Source organism: Onychostoma macrolepis, chromosome 12 (assembly GCF_012432095.1).
Source record: "Onychostoma macrolepis isolate SWU-2019 chromosome 12, ASM1243209v1, whole genome shotgun sequence".
Taxonomy (NCBI): Eukaryota; Metazoa; Chordata; class Actinopteri; order Cypriniformes; family Cyprinidae; genus Onychostoma; species Onychostoma macrolepis.
In genome coordinates this window covers 6981875-7009397 of record NC_081166.1, presented here as the reverse complement: position 1 = coordinate 7009397, position 27523 = coordinate 6981875, and the positions used below count along the sequence as shown (strand labels likewise).

At 36.0% G+C, this 27523-nt stretch overlaps 1 protein-coding gene across 7 annotated transcripts in view; it reads right to left on the bottom strand.

Moving 5' to 3' along the window:
* Nucleotides 1-27523, bottom strand: part of sdk2b (sidekick cell adhesion molecule 2b) — a 341245-nt gene that overhangs the window by 103808 nt on the left and 209914 nt on the right. For all 7 annotated transcript variants that reach the window (XM_058794072.1, XM_058794075.1, XM_058794074.1 and 4 more), the window contains exon 2: nt 4996-5155. In XM_058794072.1, coding sequence (XP_058650055.1) covers nt 4996-5155 — 160 coding nt within the window. The remainder of the gene's footprint in view (nt 1-4995; nt 5156-27523) is intronic.

Below are 27523 nucleotides of genomic sequence, written 5' to 3'. Positions count from 1 at the left end.
AGAGTTAAAACAGCTGATAAAAACATCAATATTCTACAGACACCAGTTCATCAATTAACATCTCATAAAGAGAAAAGCTGCATGTTTGTAAGTGGTTTGTAAATGGTTTTATCAGCTGTTTGGTCTAACATTCTGATGGCACCCATTCACTGCAGAGGATCCATTGGTGAGCAAGTGATGTAATGCTAAATTTCTCGAAATCTTTTCCGATGAACAAACTTAGGAGAAGAAACAAACTTATCTGTATAGTCTGAGGGTGAGTAAAATTTCAGCAAATTTCATAATAAATAAACATAATTAGATTGGCATTGGCTGTTCACAGTCTTAAATTAATATTTATTTGTATGAGTTTCAAATTTCCTAAACATGCACTCCTAAAATCAATGTACCATGTGTTTGCAGAACCGAAATATTCCCAAAATATCTTCTAAAGCGTGTGAATATTGTCTTGGCATGTATCACTACAGGTAGATATACAGTATAAGAGTGTAAATGGAGTGAAAAACCAAAACATGTATGGCATAGCAGTATTTTATAGGATCTTTCACTGAATTTCTGTGAGAACGCTCAGTGGGAAATCGTCACTGCCATCCTCTAGACAAGGCAAATTATTGCACTGAACTCTAGTTAATTCGTGCAGATCCGGCGTGAAATTGTCCCTGTTAATGTGAAAATATGGTCTGAGAGTCAGCCGTGAGAGAAACATGTTTACTGAGATTTCAGCACAAGAAATAGAAACCAGAGAGTGCAAACTGGAGAGAACAACCAAATGATAAAAGAATGAAAAATAGTGAGGATGGCCTTAAAACATATCTGCAAGACATTAATCTGAGAGGCAAGTTTTTTTCTGTTTTGTCTTCTATCTTTGTCTTAAGGCAGTATTGTTATGATCCAAGGCCTTCAGATACAATTAAAAAAATGTGTTACACTCCTGTGATTTGAATTATGAATTGAATGGTGGAAATTATTGAAGAGGCAAAATCATTAGTCAATAACATCTTACATTTTGATCTTGACTTATAAGACAACTATTGACTGAATTTACACTACCTTTTTTTGTTTTGTTTTTGAAAGAAGATTCTAATTCTCACCAAAGTTGCATTTATTTGGTCAAAAAAAAGAGTAAAAATAATAATATTATGAAACACAGTATTTTCATGAAACTCATTTCCTTTCATTTCAAGATGGAGTAGGCAAAATTATTTTAACATTGAAAAACGACACAATCGCATTTAAATTCTGCATTTAATCCAGCAAGGCACTTGGTAGTACAGACCCAGAATGCACGCCTGAGCTGATCGGATGCCCGGGCAGAGTGATGTCATTAGCGCCACAGTAGCAGAGTCAGCTGAGCTGGCATTAGAGAACAACACTACTGCCAGACAACAATTGATTGAGCTCATTTGGGAAAGTCTCCTTTGTATATGAGAGAAGCACACACACACATACACACACACACTTATGTGACAGGGGGCTGGGAAAGGAAAGGTCATTGTGAGAGCTGGGATGCTTTTAAATGACGATTCATCACTCTTTCTATTTGCATAGAAGAGCATCCATGGCCAAATTACCATTCGGCTTTGCTGACCTTGCCACTTTCACATGCCTTCGCATGTCATAGGGGAGGACACCAGTGACACTGGAGACGTCCCATACAAACACAAGTCTGTACAAACATCCGAAAACTGGATTTCAGTTGGGTTTCTTATGTATTATAGTAGCAAGTCTTAGTCCTGATCAATGATACACTCTTAAAAATAAAGTTGCTTCACGATGCCATAGAAGAACCTTTTTTGTCTAAGTGGTTCCATAAAGAACCTTTAACATCTGAAGAACCTTTCTGTTTTACAAATGGTTCTTTGTGGCGAAAGAAGGTTCTTCAGATTATGAAAAAGGTAAGAAAGAGATGGTTCTTTAAAGAACCTTTGACTGAATGGTTCTTGGTGGAACCAAAAATGGTTCTTCTATGGCATCGCAACCTTTTGAAGCACCTTTATTTTTAAGAGTGTACTGACCTTTGATTATCTCTTTGTTCTCTAGATGTCTCATTGCGTAACATTGTGTCCTAACCAAGCATAAGAAGAAGAGACATTACATTTTGTGTACAACATAAAATAAAATGAAATAAATAAATAATAAAAATAAATAAATTAAATAAAAATAACTTTTTGTGTTTATGTATCACTTTAAGCATACTAATACACATAGCCAGAAGTCAGAGAATGTTGTACAATTATTATATACAGATATTTTGAGACTGAACCATGTTTATATGCATATCATTTTACAATTAAGGTCCACATTCTGATTAAGTGAAAAAAAAAAAAAAAAAAAACTTTATGCTGTTATAGTCTGGGTATGCTGCATGCTATTTATTTATTTTCTTTTATTATTTAAAATTCATTTTTAGCAATTCTGTTAAGTCATTTAGTCAGGTTATTAATTCACGGCACTCCAGAGTGAAATGAAATGGAAAATTGTTATGGGAGTTTTTTTTTATCTTCTTTTTTTGTTTTTCTCTTCTTTTTTTCATTTTGATATTGACTTATTTTAGTTTCCTTTCATGTTCAATTTTTATTTTTTTATTTTTTTAATGTTTTGATAGCTTGATTTTTCACAAATCCCTGTGTCTCAAAGCACTTGTTAATAATTTGTCACAGCTCTCTGTCTCAATGCGTTTGTTATTAATTTGTTTGACAGTAAGTAGATTACGGTTTGCAGGGCCGTCCCTGGCTGACGCGGGGCCCAGTGCGAGGTAGGGAGCGAGGTAGTCCCCCTCAGTCCGTTCATGATCGCATTTCGGTCCGGTTGCCGTGGGGCCCGATGCGACCGCACCAGTTGCACCGCCCAAAGGATGGCCCTGACGGTTTGCATACAGAGATAATTTGTCTAAAATGAAAATTCTGCCATGATTTACTCACTCGTATGTCATTCCAAATCTGTATGACTTTCTTATGTGGAACACGAAAGAAGATATTTTGAAGAATGCTAGGGTCCAAACAATATTGGATCCCTTTGACTTTCATGGATAGAGAAACAAATTCCTTCTTTTATGTTCCAAAGAAGAAAGAAAGTCATATAAGTTTGGAATGATATAGAATGGTATTTTATTTTTGAGTGAATCCCTTTAACCTGAATATGCATGTGCAATATGAAAAAAAGCTCAACTGTAACTGGATTTTAGTGATAATAATGTAAACATGAGAAGAGATGGAGTAGATGGGAAGCCTCAGAACAGCACAGTGACCAGCACACCTTCTGTACCCCGTCCTGTCCCTCGCTCTAATCAGCCAGTTTTATCTTTTTAATTAAAACTCCATTCACCACAGCTCCAGAGTTTACATTATATTCTGAGGATAGTTAATTAAAAAAAAGTCCGAATTGGATGACCTGAGCACATTTGATGGCAGGTACGATCTACTTTAAAAGTGAATTCCTGCTTTTCAACACTGAATAAATTATTCCTTTGAATCTTTGCCTCACAAAATAATGACGGAACAATTTATGTGTCATCACATTCCTGCTGTTCTTATCACAAGTACTATTATAAGAATTATAATTAAATACATTTAATTAACCTAATAAAACTAATATTTTATTATACTGGTTACTTCCATTGCTATAGGAAAAGACTATCTTGGTTTTTGATGAGATGGGGAAATATAGCTTCAAATACAAAAAGTGCCAGCTAAAGGCTATACTTAAAGGGATAGTTCACCTAAAAAAGAAAAGCATCCTTCATCCTCATGTCGTTCCAAACTTACAGTATATAACTTTGTCCATATAATGAAAATCAGCTGTTTTTGTCTCTATAAGTCAATGGGGTCCAAAACAACACTGGTACTTCCATTGTATGGACAAAAAAAAGACATTTTTCTAAATATCGTCTTTTGTGTTCTGGTGAAGAAAGATAGACATATACATTTGGACTGATATGAGGGTGAATTATCACTTTAGGTAAACTGAAAAAAAAAAAAAAAAATCGTATTTTCTTCAAACTTTATTCTCAACAGGAATCCGTTGGTATGATTTGGCTTTGCCTGGGTTATTTTATAATTTATATTTATCTTAGTATTAGCTGCATATATGAAGGGTGTGAAAGAGGCCAAAACACATCATCAAACGCTAACTTTGAAGTTACGCTCAGAAGTTTTAGTAAAAAAAAAAAACAAATACAATAAAATCAATATTAAAAAGAAGTAAATAAATGGCAAAAAAAAGTAACACATAACATATTTAAAAATAAAATAATATAAACCAATGTGGTTTCCATCATGTGTGTTTTTACGTAAAGTGTGGTTCTACTTACTGTATGTTTGCACAGACACTGAAATGCACAATACTGACGTATTGACAGCATCTAAAATGTAAATTATTTGCATATGAGCAACTTTTCAGACATACAAATGTGTACGAATCCATATTTATGAATACTGAAATAATGGCATTAATATTTTGATTCAAATAAATTGTCATATCAATGACATTATGTTGTCAATTACATCTATTAAACGCAGTTTACCAATTTACTTAAAATGAAATTCATTTTGTTTAGTATGTGTGACGACTGCTGCCAACTTGTTTCGAGAGATTACAGAATGTTAAACAAGACTTTAAAACATTCAGATTAATTACATGATAAAAACATAGTAACACAGTTATCATGTAATATTTATTGTTTTCAATGTATAGGCCTATGTTATTATCAATTGTTTATAGGTTTCAGCATCTGTCCAAACATAAAAAAAATTGTGTTTTATACCAGTAAATGGTACACACTAACGTATAAACAATAAAAACAAGCTAAATAAAAAAAAAAAAAAAAATGTTACTGTCAACCTAAAGTTCATGGGTTTCCAGTATCCTCTGATTATAATGGAAGCGATCTGGTTCTGATGCATCGCATGTTAGAAAACGATACACATTTATCCCTATAATAATCCAATAATTATAGACAGCAAATCAGTTTTTATGCATACATGAAAACACACTGACCTGTACTCCAGCGAGAACCGCGTGATCTCGGTGTCGTTGTGGATCCATTTAAACTCTAAAGGCCAGCTCCCTTCGGCCATACAGGTCAGAACCAACCGGTTCCTCTCCAGGTGCAACTGACTCGGTACAGGCTCTGTTTTAAAGTATGGAGGAACGTCATCTGCAGGAAGACACAAAGAAAGAGAGAGAATGTAAGAAAGTGGGAATTGCTTCTGAGGGAAAACACTGTTTGACCTGCAGCAGGTAAACACAACCAGCTAATGCTCACAGACACTTGCTGTATCGCGCCCTCAGCCTGCTGCTGGTATTTGCACACAGAATTTTAAACATGGCCTATTGTCTTGTGTGAAGTTCAATAAAGCAAAAGCACTCCAGACTGAATATGAATATACATAAACTCAAAAAAAATAAAAAAATAAAAATTGCTAGAAAGTAGAATAAAACACAACAAATGGATGAATAATAATTATATTTTGCATATTAAAATTTAAAATTTAAACTTAAACATAAAAATATTTATTTATTTCAGTTTAAGTAAAACATTTTGGGTGGTCCATATTAATTCTAGAGATGTCTCTATTTGTAAGCTCATTTTGTAACATAGCATAGTCACGTCTGATCATTTAAAGTGGGTCCATGCACTCAATCACATCTAAGAGTATTCGTTCCTCTAATGGAAAGATGCTGGGAGCAGATGGAGCTGATATCCCATTTCTGTAGGAGCAGGAATATCAGGAGAGCTACTCCAACAGATAGTCTGGTTTCTTTCGACACGCGCAGAGCCAGCGACTACAATTTCGATTCTGATCCTAATCATCGGTGTAAATATAGACCAAATTAATTGAACGGTTGGATAATACAATTATAAGATTGAATGATAATCAAGCATTAAAATTAAACTGTCAGAATGATCTATTAGGCAGACGGTTTGTGGTATCTCTCTGGTTTCACTAAACTAAGTTTTAGCTCCTCCATTGAGAACAAAAGCAATAGGGAAGTGAATACAGATTTAACATATTTCCATGTTCTTCACTGTTGAGTAAATATGTATGAATGTATCCAGTTGTATCATGTAAATTTTAGATGATAGATAGATAGATAGATTAAGTGTGACTAAACAACACTGTACGATTAACCAGCGCATGCGGAACAAATTTCATCACGAAGCGTAAACAGTGCAGCATTGCAACTTTTTACTCAATTTGGAAGTATACTTGAACTAAATATTATGGCTGGGTAAAAAATACAGACTGTCAAATTAATCGCTATCTTTAATCACGATTTGTGCATTGCTAGAATTCCATTGGAGATACAGTAACTCGTGTGTTTCCCTCAGTGCTGAATCTACCAGTCATCAGCAAAATGAAATCATATTTACCTCTGCTGTCCGAACTAAATATAATGACTTAAACAATGAATGTTTCGTCAAATCATGCCAAACACTTCTTTCTCTTGAGCTGTTCTCGTGGCAAAAAACAACAAAAGTGTTGTGTAGTCTACACGATGTGTAGTCCGATTCACGAACAAATGACTCTTATGAACTGATTATTTTTAGTGTGTGAAAAACGTACAACCGATTCATTGAATCACGAACAAATGACTCTTTTGAACCAGAATCATTCAAAGCGACTCACCCAAGAGTTAAATTTAAATAGACTCTTATGAGCCGGAACCATTAAAAACTTTATTATTACAGTTATTACTGTACCATTATTACAGTTGCAGTAAAATTATATATACTGTATATATATATACTACGGGGCCGTTGAATGCTTGAATCTGATTGGCTGATGAATGTTCTAAGGTATGCAATTATTCTCAGGGAAACGCACGGCGAACGTAGTTTCAGGCAGCTCTTGACCTCATTACATGACCATATCTACTTCGCCAAATGATTTCTGTTATTTCAAAGGTCTTACAACAGCAAAATAACCAAAACTCACAACGACACTGGCCAAACAAATAAATATAGTAAACAAATGGATTAAAACGACAGATCATGTCCATGTTTTTGCCACACGGAAAGCACATACTCTATCTCTCCTGCTCTCTCTCCCTCACAGACCACACATACATAACAGTTTGCACACACTAGCATACATCCCGCTAATGTTGTTAGCACTACTCTGACGATTTTATCAGTAAACAACTTAAAAACTACATGATTTCTCACAAGCGAGGTGACAACAACGGCGCTGTTTGTGAACAAAAGGAACTAAGTTTCACTATAACTAGAGACATTGCTGCCGAACACTATTGAGAGACGCACAGAGATCATTCTCTCTCTCTCACTCTCTCTCTCATAACTTACTTATTAACTGCATTAGTCTGTTATCAACGGCTCAAGCCTCCGTTACTAGGTTTAAAATGAGGTTTTTGGAATTAGCAACGGAGGCGTTGGATGAGATGCGGAAGAAATAATCCTACTCACAATAGCGATTTAAGTAGAAATACTGGACGAATGCCTTGAAATATATAATCTGATCGATGTCTTGAGGTGTGGCAACCGTAGTATAAGCGGAATAATTGACTTTGGTCCATTGAATTATTAGAAAAATAATGCACACCCGAGGTGTAAAGGCCACTCCGCTTCGCGTCGTGACCGCATCACCACCTCGGGTGTGCATTATTTTTCTAATAATCCAACGGCCCGTCGTCAATTATTCCTTACATATATATATATATATATATATATATATATACTGTATATATTATATTGAAAATATGACAAGTTTCCATGTATAGACAATGTCGTTATGAGGGGAAAAGTGCCCTTTTAACTTTATAGTTTATACATTTACTGAAACAGTTTCAAAAACCATCATAAACTTCTTGTCTTCCTACGTGCGATGCGAAACGGGCCACAATAGACCCAAGCACACACAGATTAGCCATATTAGCCCAAAAAGCACAGACAAATTAGCTAAAAAAAAGTGTGCCTACTTCGAAAATCCATTGCAAATATTCTGCCATCTGTGCATTTTGAGACAAGCCTACTATTTCACACGTACTATGATCCAGGACGCATTAATCCTAATCTTGCATACTATTTAGAATGGATAGCATGCAAATTAGGATTCAACCACTGCAAGAGGGTTGACGACGCAGAAGCCAGTTAGAGGAAGAAACGGGCTAGACGACGAGGAGGGCCGGGGTATTAATGTAATGCACGGTTTGGGATATTCACAACATTTTATGAAAATGAGGTGGAAGGATTCGTGCACGAGAGATTTGATTAGACGGGTGAGGCTAATTGTTCCCAAGCGTTTCGAACTCCACTTTTATCTCAGATAGAGAGATAAAGATGCAGACAGCGAGAAAGAGAGCGAGACCGAGAACGAGTGATACAGTTAAAACAGGCAGAAGACATTGATCATCGATGAGTATCAGGGCTCGCGTTTCTTCCTCTCATTAGAGAACAAATGATCTGGTCGACTAAAAGCCTTAATGATCCGTCAATGGAGCTAACAAACACCCTGATGGGCCTCCGAGGGGCCTAGTGGAGCGGAGATACAACAGTAAGATCACAGAGTCTCTATTACTGATGCAGTAAATGGCAGAAAAGAGGGGATAATGCCCTTCTGTAACCTTACATGAGCAGACCAGTAACAAGTGCTCTGGGACCAAATTGTGTAAATTGTACAGGGGCTTATGGGACGCATATCTTAATTGACAGATACGAAAGAGACAGAGGGTAGAAAGAGGCCTTTGAAAAAATTAGTCAGATTGCCACTGCAAGTGTTCAGAGAGAAACTACCTTAATGGGCGCTGGCGTTAGATGTAAATTCTAGAGTTTGTTTTAAAAAAGCCTGTCGGAGGGGTTCGAGACGCTCTCAGAAGACAAACTGCAGTTATGGTCTCTTTGCTTCTCCTGTGCTTGTTATCGTGAGTGTGCAGAAGAATGAAAGGGGTCAGACGGGGCTTCCCGGGGGGCTGTGGTAGTTGTTTTGGCGACAGGTTGTCGAGGAGCCAAAAGGGGTCTGGTGGCCGGTGTCACAAAAGGTCCGGCACAAGCGCTACACGGAGAATTACACTTCTTAACTCATTAACGAGTATCTCACGCACACATATGTGCGTATGCGCTGCCCAGGGGTTAACATCCATAATTAAACACAAGCTATGTGGTTTCTATTAAAAGTACGGGCACCTTTGCTCCTCTCTCTCGCTTTCTCTCATAATGAGTGATTATGTGTCGGACTCATTAAAGAGAACCGAGGTGTGATGTGCTTACAAACACACAGAACAAATATACAAATGTGCAAACTCTTATGCAATAAAGCAGGTAGTTTTACTGTATTTAGCTATTCATGAGACTAAGAATGATTCTTGGTCCAAACCCAAGTTCAGTACTAACAGCAGCTTACTACTGTAGCAAGGTAACAGTACAAGTATTTGTACTATTTTCTCCATTTTGAGATAAATATCATCAGCTGATAACCATATATCCTTCTGTTTTATTTTTTTTATAACCATGTACAACTTAGATTTTATTTTTCTAAATAAATGTTGAATTAATAAAATGTATTGTGAAAAAATGTAAAAGAAAAAACATTATTTAAAAAGTAAAAATACAGAAATTAATAAAATATATAAAAGAATGGTAAAGCAATTTTGTGTGCTTCTCGTTTGCTGTTAAATTGATTATTTACACTGCCATTCAAACATTTTGGGTTATTTTTAAAGAAATTAATACTTTCATTCAGCGATCACACATTACATTTATTAAAAGTGTACATAAAAAAATATTTACAATGTTACATAAGATTTCTGTTTCAAATAAATGCTGTTCTTTTGAACTTTTTATCCATCACAGAATAGAATATTTCAAAGAATAGAACATTTCCACAAAAATATTAAGCAGCTCAACAGTTTTCAAATGTTTCCTGCGCACCAGATCAGCATATTAAAATGATTTTGAAATGGTCATGAGACACTGAAGACTGGAATAATGGCTGCTGAAAATTCAGCTTTGCCATCAGAAAAAGATACATCATATTTTAAAATATATTTAAATAGAAAACTGATATTTATTATTGTAAAAATATTTCACAACATTACACTTTTTTACTGTATTTTTGATCAAATACTGTATGTGCAGCCTTCACTGGAAAAAAAAATAAAAAGTTGAGCGAACTTAAAAAAAAATGTTTTACCAGCTTCAGCAGATTTTTGAGTTTGCTCAACTTATTTTTGTGGGAGATTCTCAAATTTTTGTTGTATAAACTTAAAACGACAAGTTGAGAAAACTCAAAAATCTGCTGAAGCTGGTTGCCTTAAAATTTTAAGTTGGCTTTTTTTTTTTTTACAGTGTGGGCATTAAGAGACTTCTGTCAAAAACTTTTAAAAAATCTTACTGACCCCAAACTTTTGAAAGCTACTGTATATATCTGCATAATATTGACCCTCAGTCACAAAGCCATTGAAAAATTGATGCCAAAGCAGTTAATGCCAAAAATATACATAACACTTTGTCTATGCCAAAGTCACATGACTCATACCACCTCAAATTCAGGAAAATTTCACACCCATCAAACAAACTTGGGCCTCCTCCAAAAGCTCTCAGAGCCCTATAACTCTATTCTAAACAAAAACAAACAAAAACAAATGAAATACAGCATTCATATGTAAATATCTTGCTCCCAGCGTCTCTCTGGAATATCATCTTAATCCCAACATGGCCTATATAAGGGTGCATCCGAAAAACCAGCCTCATGACTTCCACGGCATTCTTCCGCAGACAGATCCAGAGAAGGTGAAGAGAATTCTTCTGCACTTGAGGTGTTTCTCTCAGTGCCTTCCCTGCTTCCCCATCTTCTATTCACATATATATGTATATTTCATACAGTCTGTGGAGCTTGACGTAAAGTGTACACACACACACACACACACACACACACAAGCTGGGAATGACAGGTGGATGAAGTCAGCTGGACATGCAAACAAATACTGCACCCATAAAGCATGTACAGTGGGTACGGAAAGTATTCAGACCCCCTTAAATTTTTCACTCTTTGTTAGATTGCAGCCATTTGCTAAAATCATTTAAGTTCATTTTTTTTCCTCATTAATGTACACACAGCACCCCATCTTGACAGAAAAACACAGAAATGTTGACATTTTTGCAGATTTATTAAAAAAGAAAAACTGAAATATCACATGGTCCTAAGTATTCAGACCCTTTGCTGTGACACTCATATATTTATCTCAGGTGCTGTCCATTTCTTCTGATCATCCTTGAGATGGTTCTACATCTTCATTTGAGTCCAGCTGTGTTTGATTATACTGATTGGACTTGATTAGGAAAGCCACACACCTGTCTATATAAGACCTTACAGCTCACAGTGCATCTCAGAGCAAATGAGAATCATGAGGTCAGAGGAACTGCCTGAAGAGCTCAGAGACAGAATTGTGGCAAGGCACATATCTGACCAAGGTTACAAAAAAATTTCTGCTGCACTTAAGGTTCCTAAGAGCACAGTGTCCTCCATAATCCTTAAATGGAAGACGTTTGGGACGACTAGAACCCTTCCTAGAGCTGGCCGTCTGGCCAAACTGAGCTATCGGGGGAAAAGAGCCTTAGTGAGAGAGGTAAAGTAGAACCCAAAGATCACTGTGGCTCAGCTCCAGAGATGCAGTCGGGAGATGGGAGAAAGTTGTAGAAAGTCAACCATCACTGCAGCCCTCCACCAGTCGGGGCTTTATGGCAGAGTGGCCCGACAGAAGCCTCTCCTCAGTGCAAGACACATGAAAGCCTGCATGGAGTTTGCTAAAAAACAACTGAATAAGATTCTCTGGTCTGATGAGACCAAGATAGAACTTTTTGGCCTGCTCATCACCTGTCCAATACAGTCCCAACAGTGAAGCATGGTGGTGGCAGCATCATGCTGTGGGGGTGTTTTTCAGCTACAGGGACAGGACGACTGGTTGCAATCGAGGGAAAGATGAATGCGGCCAAGTACAGGGATATCCTGGACGAAAACCTTCTCCAGAGTGCTCAGGACCTCAGACTGGGCCGAAGGTTTACCTTCCAACAAGACAATGACCCTAAGCACACAGCTAAAATAATGAAGGAGTGGCTTCACAACAACTCCGTGACTGTTCTTGAATGGCCCAGCCAGAGCCCTGACTTAAACCCAATTGAGCATCTCTGGAGAGACCTAAAAATGGCTGTCCACCAACGTTTACCATCCAACCTGACAGAACTGGAGAGGATCTGCAAGGAGGAATGGCAGAGGATCCCCAAATCCAGGTGTGAAAAACTTGTTGCATCTTTCCCAAAAAGACTCATGGCTGTATTAGATCAAAAGGGTGCTTCTACTAAATACTGAGCAAAGGGTCTGAATACTTAGGACCATGTGATATTTCAGGTTTTCTTTTTTAATAAATCTGCAAAAATGTCAACAATTCTGTGTTTTTCTGTATATATAACAAAGAGTGAAAAATTTAAGGGGGTCTGAATACTTTCCGTACCCACTGTGTCTCTAGTGGGTAAAATACTAAACACACTAAACTGAACAATTCCATGCAAGACTATATTTTTACAGACTCCATCTCTGAGCCAGCTCCCCATACATCTTTAACCGCCATGTCATTTAGGCAGAGTCATTGCTGAACCGCTGTTTGTCTTTATTTAGCCTGTGTGCGTGTGGCGCCATGACAGTCTCTAACCTCTTCCCAGAGGGACACTCAGTACAAGGCCAACATTCACGCACGCACACCTTGAGAAAAGTTTTATTGCTCAGGGGTTGCTCTTTCATTGGACAGACAACTTAATGGAGCCCTCCATTATTTAAGCATCTCAGATGTTTCTGCCAAAATTCTGTAGGAGAAATAAAACTGAAACAACCTGTAAAAGTATACAGCTACAAAATTAATGTGGACATTTGTTATTGGAATTCATACTGCGATTTCTGTATTTCAATTCCAGGCTTCAGTGTCTTGGAAAATCTGACCAAAATGTGTGATTTTTTTTTTTTTTATAAAATTAATGAAGACAGATGTGATAATGTATGTATGATGTATGTGGGTAGTTGACAATAAAAATTGGACTGTGTCCTATGGTGTGACGTAGTGTAGAGTTACAAATAGCAAAGAGGTTTATCTTCAATGTTTTTTTTTTTATTTTTGCTGTCACACCATAGGACACATACGTCCACTACCCATGTATGTATATTATCATATATATATGATAATTATGAATTTAATTAAACAATTTCATATATTAATCAAAATTTTGATTTGTGAGGATTACAATTGTATGTGGGTCAAAGACATTTAAATGTCCGCATCAAAATAAATTTTACACAAGTGATTTTATATACATAGAAAGCACATTAAATGCAAGTAGAAGTGTCTACTTTTAAGGTTTCAAATAAGTTTTGGGAGGATAAAATATGGGTGAAATAATGTTCCATTGTCATTCAGTGTAAAACTTGTAAAAATTGAAAGAGCATACTTATTCTGACCTGTACGTATTCAAATATATAAAAGAATAAGTGAGCATACAAAAATGTATTGCATTTTAAAGTAGTACAAATTTCTTGCTGACAAATGGCCAAAATGTGACAGTGGCAAAGTTTAAAATTACAATTAAGTAGAATTTGTGGTGAAAACTAATTAGTCTTTTAATATGTCATAAACTGATTCTTGTGGTAAATATGCTTGACAAGATTGTTACACTAAATTACATTTTAGTGGCTGTTTTCTGCAAATCATTGTAAAAAGTATATGATATTATTATTTATTTATTTATTTATTTTTACGCAGATAAAAACTATTTAATTAAACAGGACACTTTCTAATTGAAAAACAACAACAACAATTCAAAGCTGTATTAATTTACACTTATTGTTACACACAATTTTTGGTATTTTCTTTCTCTAATTTTGCTTTGATACTTCAATATTTTTGTGTGCAGTTTATATTGTGTGCATATATAAACTGAGTCTGCAACCATTCAGCTGTTCACTCTTTAAAGTATTACATCCAAAAGTATAAAGTACATGTCTAATGAGAGAGGATTTTCTAGGAAATGCAGATGAGTAAGCGACTGTTCACACAGAATGGTTTCTTGCATAAAAAAAAAGACAGAGCACAACAAAATGAAGTGTAGACAGAGTACAGTTTTACATTTGTTAAAAAAACAGGTTCTATTACAACAGCGAGACACGACAGCTGTCTTCTTACGTGCACACAGAAAAACAATTTAAAAAATCACAGAAAGAATGCATGTTAGACAGAATTTAGAACTAAATGTCTGCGCTGTAATTGAGTTGATGTTTGACACCAAGATCTAAAAATTACAAGAACACCTGCACTGTACTTGAAATTGTGCAGCATAAACAGACACAGTTCCACTCTTTCTAACTCTGTAAAATCTGTACTTCATCCAGGTCTTTGGAGAACGTCTGTAAGGATTCAGTCAAAACAACTGAACCTTGTAATAGATTGTCATGAAAAAGTCTGGGATTGAACTAGGTAGCGTCTTGAAAATAAATTACAGTCCAGATGGCTTGATTGAACTTTTCCAGACGCACACACTCTTGCTCTCTCTCTAGAAAAAGACAGACTTCACAAAGGCTGATAACACAGTGACTCTGTCTGTCTGTCTGCGTCAGTGTGTGTGGGCGAACTGCTTTAATTTCCCCACAGTAGCTGGAATAAAATCTCTCCAGTGGACTGGCTGCACTAAGCAAATTACAGCATTATGATTATGGAAAGCAAATCTAATCTAATCCCACACTAAAGCAGACGGTATGGCGGTGGCATCTTCAGGAGAGTGTCGGCAGGGACAGAAGCGGTTCCATCGCATATGGAGCAAGAAATATGTCTCTATAAATCCTGCAGAAACATATTACAGCAATGAAGAATACACTTGCTATTGGCTTACAACACAAACACAACTGAAATTGTCAGAAAACACAGCTGAAGATAGTTTGTCACCTTACAGCCAACTGTTTCAGTGACGAAGGTGCAATTACACCACATTATTTCAACTTGGCAGGTAAGATGCTGAGGTGTTTCACTTTGTTTTCTTAATTTAGTTTTGCATATGTCTGATATTCAAAGGCAAGTTATTTGAATCAACAGATTCAAAGATGCACACAGAAATCGTCACACACAACAGACCCGAAAGCTAGTAAACAGACTATGTGTTATTAAAGGTGAAGGACACTGACTTCATTTTTCAGCACTCTGGGGCCCCTGGGGGCCCGACCTGACCACTCTCCACCTCTGCAGTTTAAGTGTACGTGTCCACAGGTGAGGAGAGAGCAGAGCTTTATTGGCAGTTTCCAATTCATTGTCTATGGGAGCTGAATCTGAATAATTACAAAACCAAAGTAATTATAAATAGAAAATGAGTCTAAATTATTTTTATTTTTTTTAAATAGTCGTAAAAATATGTTTTTTGCAATATAAATTTAAAAAAAATTATAAAATTACATGAATAAAAAATCATACCAAAAACACTTTTTTAAATATTTGACATTCATATAAATGTGTGTGTGTGTGCATGCATATATATATACAGTGGGGCAAAAAAGTATTTAGTCAGCCACCAATTGTGCAAGTTCTCCCACTTAAAAAGATGAGAGAGGCCTGTAATTTTCATCATAGGTATACCTCAACTATGAGAGACAAAATGAGAAAAAAAATCCAGAAAATCACATTGTAGGATTTTTAAAGAATTTATTTGCAAATTATGGTGGAAAATAAGTATTTGGTCAATAACAAAATTTCATCTCAATACTTTGTTATATACCCTTTGTTGGCAATGACAGAGGTCAAACGTTTTCTGTAAGTCTTCACAAGGTTTTCACACACTGTTGCTGGTATTTTGGCCCATTCCTCCATGCAGATCTCCTCTGGAGCAGTAATGTTTTGGGGCTGTCGCTGGGCAACACGGACTTTCAACTCCCTCCAAATATTTTAGATGGGGTTGAGATCTGGAGACTGGCTAGGCCACTCCAGGACCTTGAAATGCTTCTTACGAAGCCACTCCTTCGTTGCGATGTGTTTGGGATCATTGTCATGCTGAAAGACCCAGCCACGTTTCATCTTCAATGCCCTTGCTGATGGAAGGAGGTTTTCACTCAAAATCTTACGATACATGGCCCCATTCATTCTTTCGTTTACACGGATCAGTCGTCCTGGTCCCTTTGCAGAAAAACAGCCCCAAAGCATGATGTTTCCACCCCCATGATACAGCATTCTTTCTCCTCCAAACACGACAAGGTGGAGTTTGGAGTTGGACTGTTTGAGGTTGTGGAAAGGTGTCTTTTATACTGATAACGAGTTCAAACAGATGCCATTAATACAGGTAACGAGTGGAGGACAGAGGAGCCTCTTAAAGAAGAAGTTACAGGTCTGTGAGAGCCAGAAGTCTTGCTTGTTTGTAAGTGACCAAATACTTATTTTACCGAGGAATTTACCAATTAATTCTTTAAAAATCCTACAATGTGATTTTCTGGATTTTTCTTTCTCATTTTGTCTCTCATAGTTGAGGTATACCTATGATGAAAATCACAGGCCTCTCTCATCTTTTTAAGTGGGAGATCTTGCACAATTGGTGGCTGACTAAATACTTTTTTGCCCCACTGTATATATATATATATATATATATATATATGCATGTGTGTATATATGAAGAGTTCATATATATATATGAGTCCTGACGGCAGGGTGTCGTCGGACGTGGACAGGGAAGTTCGAAATTATTTTAATTATTCCATAAGATTTATGTGTGTTGTTGTTGTGCTCAGCCATTGGTGATTACTGTCCTCCCGAATTGTATGTTGATTGCCTGTGCTGGTTATTACACATAGGGCATGTGATTTATGCTTGGAGTTTCTAATTAAGTGTGCTTTGCATGAGATATCACACTATTTATAGTTTGCTGCGAATTTGGAATGAGTACTCGGGTTCTCTTTTAAATGTGTGTTCACGGTTTAATGAAATAATATGACCAGTGTATGTAATCAGGATATTTAAGTGAGACAATGCCATATGTCTGCTATTGTTGCTAATAAAAAGTGTATTCCTTTTGTAATGCTTGTGAGTGTGTTTTGACTAAGGGTGTAAATCGGATAGTTCGTCACGATACGATATGATATCGATTCTCAGACCCAGTGATACGATATTTGCGATACCTCAAAAAATTCTACGATACGATTACGATTACGATTACGATTCGATTCGATTCGATAATAAAATTAAAGGTGGTGGCAGCATAGGTGTTAATCCGCAATAAGGAAGCTCACCAGTGGCCCCTAGTGGTGGCTGAATTTATTACAATATGATGATTTTATTGACTGTATACTGACAGCAATCAAACACTACAAACTCGCTGTACGTCATTTTGAACAATATTGATCGGGTTTCTTCCACACTCTTGAACACATACCCTAGATAAAGCAGGATGCAGTGGATGTTTTCAGCAGTTGTGTTCAGGTGACTGAACATCAGTGTGAGTTCATATCTCAGTGAAATCTTTAATCTGAGGAACTTCTCAACTTACTACTATTAGACAAAGAGCAGAAACAATCACTCAAGTATAATTGTCCTAATTGCGGCAGTCGCGAAGAGAGGCAGTGTGAGATGAGGATCATGGGAACTATGGCAGCACAGTGGAGATGAATGCAGGATGCTATTATCCAAGCCCCCTTGGCATTCTCCTATTTTCATTTAAGAGCAGATGAAAATGATTAGAGCTATAAAGACGAGAGTACTTCTAATGGACTTATTATTATTCTACTATTATATCTACTAATTCTACTATTCTACCTATTTGGACAGGACAAACAATGGTCAGTTTCTATTCCTTTCTTTCATTTCAATTCCCTATAATGAAACCAAATTTATACTGCTATATGGTGAGGCTCTGCATGTCTTTAAGGGGATTGTGGGAATAATTTAGCACCTCTCTCCTGCTAAAGCCAAACAGACATGGGTGCATATTTGAAAATGCATAGACTTTAGCAATGCCCAAATCTGGACTAGTGTGTCTTTAAGAGCGCATTAAGTCCATGCACTCAGAAATTACACTCAAAGTTGAAGGTCATGGCTATTTTTCACTTTGTCACTGCCATAGGTCAAGAGTCTACTTCACACCATGCACAGACAACCACCTTTCCACCCACGCTGTTTCATCTTTACTATGGACAAAGAATTTTTCTAGTCTTATATAGCAAAAGCACCAGCACATTTGGCGGCTAAAGCTAGAAGATTGTTTGTCCTTGGGTTACTGGTTTGGCTTCTGATTTAAAAGAGGTTTCACATGAGGATCAATGTAGTGAATGAAGTCTTTTTTTCATCTTTTGCCTTGCTACGTACAATAGAAGCTTATTTCTTATAGAAGAGCTTATTTCTTTATAGAAGCTTATTGCTTATTTCACAGGATAAAAAAAATTAAGGTAATTGCGACATTTTATCACACAATTCAGACTTTTTCTCAGAAATCAGAAAAAAGGGAAAAAAGTATGAATTGCGAGTTTTCCTCTGTCAATTTTTTTTTACCACAGAATTTATATTGTGCGATTAATAACTCGCAACTGCGAGATACAAACGAATGATTCTGAGAAAAAAAGTTTACAAGGTTACATCTTTCAATTCTGACTTTTTTCTCAGAATTCTGAGTTTATATCACGCAATTATTAACTCACAATTGTATGATATATTGTATAGTCGAAAACTTAAAAAAAAGGTAAAAGTGTTTATGTGGAAATTCTGACTTTTTCATGAGTTTACATGCACGTAATTAATAAATTGCAACTGCAAATTCTGAGTTAATATTTTGCAATTGTTAACTTGCAACTGCGAGATACAAACTCACAATTCTAAAAAAGAAAAGTCCGAAATGTCAGTATCTTGCAATTCTGACTTTTTTTAAAAACTCAGAATTCAAAGTTTACATCTCACAATTCTTAACCTTTTTATCTCAGAATTCCAAGTTTACATCTTGCAGTTCTGACTTTTTTTTTTCTCAGAATTCCAAGTTTACAATACACCTTACAAAAAAAAAAAAAAAAACGCAACAAGCTTCCATAACACATCCCACAGCACTTCAGAAAGGTCTTTTCTTCAGCAACTTTTAATTTAGTCCTTAAAATATATAATTTAGTTCCTAAATTCCTACATTTTATAAAGTGGTGCTATTAGCATACAACTGTTTTGCGGTGTTGGGTTTGTGATGGCCAGAGGGTTCTGATGGGTGTTTTTGGAAGAGGAATTGTAAGGACTTTGGGCAGCCAGGCCAGACTAATCCTTAATTCACCCTTAATGAGCTTCTAATGAAGAAACCATTTCCCATTACACCGCGTGTGGTTTGTGTACAGAAAAGAAAGCACGAGGGCTAAGAGAAACGATTGCCTGCTGATTTTGGCTTATATTAGAGCAGTTATTGACCATCAGTAAGACAACATCACAGTACACTGATGAAGCCAACAGTAGATTCCCACTGCCAGTGTGAATCCAGACCAAACATACTGTGCAATCCAAGCCAACATGACCTCTACATGCAGACCTCTACCTAGTCTGACTATATAGCCTCAGGTAGCTGCCTTTCCAATGGAGTGGAGATCAGTCAGAGTTCAGAATCATGTTTGGCCCTCACCTGCACTTTATTCTAACATATGCCAACTCCTTGCCCAACAGCCCAACAGCTGCCAACACGCTTGCAGAGTCAATGGGCCTTTCAGCATCTATCAGATAGTGAGTAATAGGTAGGACTCTCAACACAGACCTGTTGCATCGCTAGTGCAGAAATACAATTTCTTATTCACAAGATTAATTTAAACTGTACAGATTTACAATCCGCTCTCTACAATTTAACAAAAAAAATTAAATAAAATAAAACATTTATTTTTATTATAAACATTATTTTATTTTTATTTTATTAAATATTAAAATCATTTACAATTACAAATTTACAGTCCACTCTCTAAAATGAAATACAAGATTATATCACTAACATCCAACATGCTGCATAAATTGGTCTGTGCTGGCTATCTGTTCTAATGTTACATTAAATTAAATTAAATTAAGATAAATTAAATGAAACTATAAATTAAACATTTTATTAGCAGCATCCATCAGTAACAGGTAGGAGTGAAATCACCTGCATTTATACATAAAATAAAATAAAATAAATATATATATATTTTTTATTAGCAGCATCCTTCAGTCTATCATACTTGAATCAGACCTGTTGCATCATTACTGCAAAAATACTGATGGTTTTATGTACCTTTATAGATTAAAGGTGGGATATGTAATTTTTCAAAAACGTTTTAGAAAACTGAGTCGGGGCCGAGTACCAAAACAAACTTGCAGCCAATCAGCAGTAAGGGGCGTGACCTAACGTTACGTCACCAGACTATTTGCCTAATCTTCTCGGTACTTTAGACCGTGATGGAAACGCAGACAGCAACAGGTCTGGCGGAAAAAAAGTTCCTGGGACATATTGTTCCAGGTAATTTCGGTGGAAAAGCGGCTTATGTTTCACACAACTAATCGTTGCCTGGGTTGCGTAGGCTACATATAGTCATGGCCAAAAATATCTGCACCCTTGGTAAATATGATCAAAGAAGGGTGTGAAAATTAATCTGCATTGTTAATCCTTTTGATATTTTATTTTTTAAAAATCACAAAAATCTAACCTTTCATTGGATAATAAGAATTTAAAATGGGGGGAAATATCATTATGAAATAACTGTTTATCTCAAATACACGTTGGACACAATTACTGGTACCCCTAGAAATTCTTATGAGTAAAATATCTCTGAAGTATATTCCCATTCATATTCACAATTTTGAGCACTCCAGGGTGATTATGAACATGAAATTATCCAGCCATGGCTTCCTGTTTCACAGAAATATAAATAGGAGGGAAAACAAAGCCCAAATTCCCTTAATCATCCATCACAATGAGAAAAACCAAAGAATATATTTCTGATGTGCAGCAAAATATAATTGAGCTTCACAAATTAGTGAAGTGGCTTTAAGAAAAGAGCTAGAGCAGTGAAAATTCCCATTTCCACCATCAGGGCAATAATTAAGAATTTCCAATCAACATAAAATGTTATGAAACTGCCTGGAAGAGGACGCGTGTCTATATCGTCCTAATGCACGGTGAGAAGGAGAGTTTGAGTGGCTAAAGACTCTCCAAGGACCACAGCTGGAGAATTACAGAAAATAGTTGAGTCTCGGGGTCAGAAAACCTTAAAAAAAAAAAAAAAGTCAAACAGCACCTACATCACCACATGTTTGGGAGGGTTTCAAGAAAAATTCTCCTCGCTCATCCAAAAATAAACTCATCTTATTTATCATATTTCTAGTTATCATATACAGTTATCAGACACGACAAGATGGGTTTGGTGAACACAGGGATAAAAAGTACCCCATGTGTACAATGAAATATACTGCTGTATTTTTGATGTTGTGGGCCTATATTTCTGCTGGAGGTCCTGGACATCTCGTTTAGACACGTGGCATCATGGATTTGATCAAATATACATCATTACCACACATTCTCTCACTCTCTTTCTGTCTCCAGACCCAGCTGCTCTACCAAAGAGGCCAATTTTACTGACACCTCCATTAACTGGCCTGTCCATCTTCTCCTTCGCCCCGCCCCTTTAGGTTACTCTCTCCACCTGAGTGACGATGTCATTACTGGACGGCATGCTGAGTGACAGCTCTCTCAGCCAGTCAGTCCACCAGTGTGCGAGTGATTGACAGTTCCAATGACCCCATCATTCTATTTCACACTTCCATAAATGTGTGATCTCCTCCCACTCAAAATGCCACGGGCACCAGAGAACTTTCTAGGCTTGTCAGTAGAATTAGACATCTTCATTTTACCCAGAGAACTTTGCAAATGAAGTACAGTGAGTGTGAGAGAAAAGAGTGTTGTCACATGTTTGTGCCTATCTCTTGTTTGCTGCCCCCTGCAGGACAGGCTGAAAAGAACTTGGACAAGAAATGTCTTAAAATGCAGTACGATGGAATTCATTTTGAACACTGTTGAAAAAATTAGGCAAAAGATTTAGAATGTAAATTTGTATAATATATGTAATTTAATATAGTTTACAAATAACAATTAATAAAATAAAATAAAACAGGAAACCTGTGTTTGGATTTCGATTTAGTTATTTAGTATTTACATTTACAATTCAATTATATAAATAATAACTATCTAGATTTACAGTTATTTATCAGAAATAGAAATGAAAATAAAATTAAAATGAAATAAAATAAAATATTAATTGTCTAGATTTAGAACCATATGTCAGAATAATATAAATAAAATAAAAAAATAGAACAAAAAAATAAAATAAAATAATCTACTTTCATAAATGCACAGACTGGATAACATACATTATGCTGTTCATTTATTTCATTTTACCCCAGGAAATAACAGTACACACACACATTTATAAGCACACACAATGCCCTCTAACATGAGTGCTGTGATAACGAGCAGGTCCTGAGAATATCCCTGGTGTTAATGAATGAGAGAATCACACTCTAATCTGATGGAGGATATCACACATTCAGATGTACTTCATAGAGCACATAGTTATGGAGAAACAGCTCACATCCATATTTCATACAGGTAAATCACCAATTAGTGCATCGTAATGTCCTTAAAAACAGCATTAGGAATGAATCATGGAACAGCATTTGTAAACAATAATCAGAACAACCTGTTAAACGCTGAGAAGATGGGGCAAAGCAGCAAGCTGGTGAAAACATATTTGTTTAGAAGAATGTGTGTAAGCACAACCGCCTGTCTCATGCAACGTGTAAAAATAAAGCCAATTAGCTGCAGATGGTAAAGGCCAGTTTTTCACACTGGTCTATTAATATCATATGATCGATTTCGAATAAATTCTCCCCTAAACAGCACATATAAAAACAAAGCAAACTCTGATTGCTGAAAAGTTTGCCTGTGTGATACTAGGTCCCAATCCAAGGGCCTCTTTAGAGTTATTCATGTCTTTGAAAACCCAAAAAGGAGTTAATGAAAATGACAAAAATGACAGCCAAACAGCTGCTGTAGGGGAATGCTGCTTAGTCACGCACCTCTTGGGAGGTGAGAAAACAATTAAAAAGCTGGTAAACTTGTGAGCGAACTGCTGAACTTTTACAGCTTCTCTTCTTATCTTTCCCCATAGTCTTCTTGATTTTAAGGTGGCCGTGAATTGGTGTAAAAATTTGTCTGCGTGTGTGAGATAGCTTTGTTCCTGTGGTAGTACATTTTCCAACATTGAATATGTTATGCACGGCTTGATTTCCACTGAAATATTAGACAGTGAAAATAATATCTGAACAAGCAAAAATCAATATACAGTACATGCGTCTGGTCTGAGGTGCCAAATTTTACAGTGCAACCAGTACAGTACAGTAGAACCTTCAACAGCAAAATAACTAAAATTGTGTCCCACAAAAGCATCCTATTGCATAAAAAATAAAATAACAAATCTAATATAACAATTTCATAATATTGCATGAAAAAAATAAAAATAAAAATAACAATTCTAATACAACAATTGCATAGTATTTCATAAAATAAAGTAAAATAAAATAAATTTGGGTCAAATTTGAGATTGCTTGAACCTTTTGCATTTATGTATGCGTGAGTGTTATATATATATATATATATATATATATATATATATATATATATATATATATATATATATATATATATATATACATACATATATATATATATATATATATATATATATATATATATATACATACATACACACACTTTAGTTTTAATAATAGTTTGAATTAGGCTTTATTTTAACATTTCCACTTTTCATTTTCATTTTAGTTACATTTTTAGCAATTGTGTTAAATGTGTTTGTACTTTTTATATTATTTTTATGTAATTTTTGTTTGTTTTATTTCAGTTTTAGTTCAGTGTTAGCTTAATTTATTTCAAATTAATTTTAGTGCTTTAACTTATTTAAGTTAGTCGCCAAGACAACATTTCTAATTTCCATTTAGTTTGTTTTTCATCTAAATGTTTCCATTTTAGTTAAATTTTTAGTAATAGTATTAAATGTGTTTTCATCATTTGTATTATTAGTTTTTCTTTTTTATATTAGTATTTAGGTTTTTATTTCATCTTTAGTTTCATTTTAAACTTATATATAATATTTGTATACATGGACCAAATCCTAAAAAAAAAAAAAACATAGACATAACACAAGCACATATAAGTCATTACACACATATAAGTCATTACACCAGCCAGACAAATCCACAGAGAATTCTATTTTCTACAACATGACCACTGACCTAAAAAGCAAAACGCCGCCACAGCGAGTCTCTAAAGAGCCTGGCGTGATCACAGTGTCTGGCGAGAAATTACAGAGGAACGTTCTGCTGCGTTCCTGATGAGCCTTCTCTAGTCTGAATGATAAATGCCCCGGACACCATGGCTTTTTTCCCACTGCCTCAAAACAAGCATCTAATGACATTGCAAAAAACACTTCTGCTTGCATCATGTACCGCAATCGATCAGCTCTGTCTCAGAATGACGTAACGCCGGTCCGTTCCACTGCTCACGACCCCTGCTAGGCTCTTCTACAACAGTGATTATGAAACGAGAGGCCAATGAGAAAAGTCAAGGACTTGAATGTGATGATCCATAATGAATAACAAATGTATGAGGAATGCAGCAGGTTCACGGCCATGTCAGCTATTAAGATTACGCAAGTGGAATTAAGCACCAGTTTTAAGATCCCTGACCTTGGTGGCAGATTAGAGGGAGGAACCAATAAAAATCAGACTGGTTCTGTGTCATTTTGAGTTTGTGGAAAGCTTTAGTCCAACAAATACTCACACGCACACATATTCTCAAACAACTGTCACAATTGAAGGTCATGTCTATCCCTCACCTTGCCCTGTACCTTTAAAGACACACAAAATACGCAACCACACAATACCATTATGAATTCAGACAGCAGTTACCTCAAGGTGTAGTACTGCATGATTCTGCAAGACATGCATAACAACAGCAGAGCATCATCTGCCTGCTGGAGGCATTTGCTTTATATGAAAGGTTAAAAGGTCATTTTGATGAGAGGTAATTGTGCCCACTGCATAAGTTAGATTCGAAAAGCATAAACATAGAAAAAAAAAAAAAGGTTTAAACCCTGTTGTTATTCCTTTCTTAAGCTCAAGGACACTTTTTAATGATTCAAATGAATGGATGGATGGATAGAAGGAAAGAATCTTAAATGATGATGATGGATGGATGGATGGAAACTTAAATGACAATGGATGGATGTATGGATGAAACGATAGACAGGAATGACAGATAGAACAACAAATAGAACAATGGATGGATGGGAACCTTAAATGATGATGAATAGATGGGTGAATGGAAACTTAAATGCCAGTGGATGGATGAATAAAATTATAGATATGAACAACAGATTGAACGATGGATGGATGGATGGATAGGTGGATGGAGGGATGGAAACCTTAAATGACAATGGACAGAGGGATGTATGGAGGGATGGATGGAAACTTAAATGACAGTGGATAAATGGATAAATCGATAGATAGAATAATAGATAGAACAATGGATGGATGGAAACCTTAAATGACGATGGATGGATGGATGGAAGGATGGGTGGATAGATGGATGAATGGATGGACGGACGGATGGATGGATGGAACCTAATCCTGATGGATGGAAGGAACCTTAAATAAAGACGAGAAGGTGAATGGATGGATGAAACGATAGATGGAACGATAGATAGAATGATAGCGATGGATGGATGGATGAAACATTAAATGATGATGGATGAATGGATGGATTCATGGAACCTTAAATAAAGATGAGTGTGTGGATGGATGGATGGATGAAATGATAGATGGAATGATAGATAGAATGATAGAGATGGAACCTTAAATGACGATGGATGGATGGAAACTGAAATGACAACGAATGGATGGATGGATAAAACGATAGATAATGAATATGAATGACAGATAGACCAATAGATAGAACAATGGATGGATAAATGGATGGATAAAATGATCAAAAGAATGGTAGATTGGAATGATAGACACAACGATGGGTGGATGGATGCATTAAAAATAGACAGAACTATAGACTGGACAGATATATAGATGGATGGATGGATGGATAGATAGATAGATGTCCTATTTAAGTAAAAACATTCAATGACAAAGGTAAGCAGAACAAATGTTCCATTCTGTAAGTTTATAAACTATTGAATCCCATCTGCATGAAATATGGTAGGAAACTTCAAAATTAGAAAGAAAATTTAGCTTTCCAGTTGCTACAGTAGCACTGTGAATGTTCCTTCCAGAGCAGTTGCTCCACCTGATGCAAAGCCAAGTAACAGAAGTAAAAAACAAACAAACAAAAGTCTCAGTACTTTCTGAACACGCATGAGTTGTGACACACAGATAAAGACTCACATGGACACACAAAAAACTCTTACACGAACATTCGCTGGAAATTTAAAAGCCAGACAAGCAGCAGGACACTCCCTATAAATGACCCATTGCTTTCCGTTCTCGGTGCCTTTCTGATGTAGATGAAGTCCTAATGGATTTTCCAGAAGCATTATTCCACCCGCTCCAGCATTTTTCTTTGTGACAAAGGACAGAATGGTTTCTATCAGGCGACCGCGTAGACAGAAAACGACTTGGAGATCTTTGAAAGGTGTAAAGAGGTTGTTTCACATTTTTGGATTTTGGGTCACATGCAAGGTCCTGTTCAAAGTTGTACTAACACAGATGTATTCACGTACACACACTACTTTGGTCACACACTGCTTTTTCATTTCCCAGTCTCTTTTGCCAACATTTCTGTGCTCAGTTTAACAGCAAAACCCTGTCTGAACTTGCTCAAACTTGAACAGATGTTCAATAAATGTCTAAACCCAGACTATGAAAGGGAAATTCATCATCTCTTTAAGGGACGTGACATGAACTGCTAAAAACGTCATACAGGCCATGCGCAAAAACACAAGCATATGTTGTGTTTTGGATGATGTGGTCAACCAGCTTCCCCTTTATCATTTATATATTTGGCAGATGCTTCCATAACAAAAAAATGATATTCAAGGTGTGCATTTTATCAGTATATGCTAGCTTCATGCTTTGCTGTTTATCACTGGAGTTAAAACAACAACAACAACACAATCCCATTTTCCCCAACTTTAGCCTCAGATTTAGATGAAAGAACATCCTTTCAATGTAAATTGTGGTAAGTGCTGCTTAGAGGTTAGCAGACTGTTAACAAGTGAGTTCCTAAGAAAGAAAAAAAAAAAGAAGAAAAGAATTGCTTATTTTGGCCTTAATTAAAGAGTAATGGACATTCCAGACTCAGAGCTTGCAGAACACAAATACTTTGTTTCCAGCATTATGTCTTGCAATTATTATAACATCTGAATTGAGGTTTAGGAGGTTCAAAATGCTTAGACATAATACGATTATTTATTTATTTTCTTTAGTGGGGTTGCTTTGT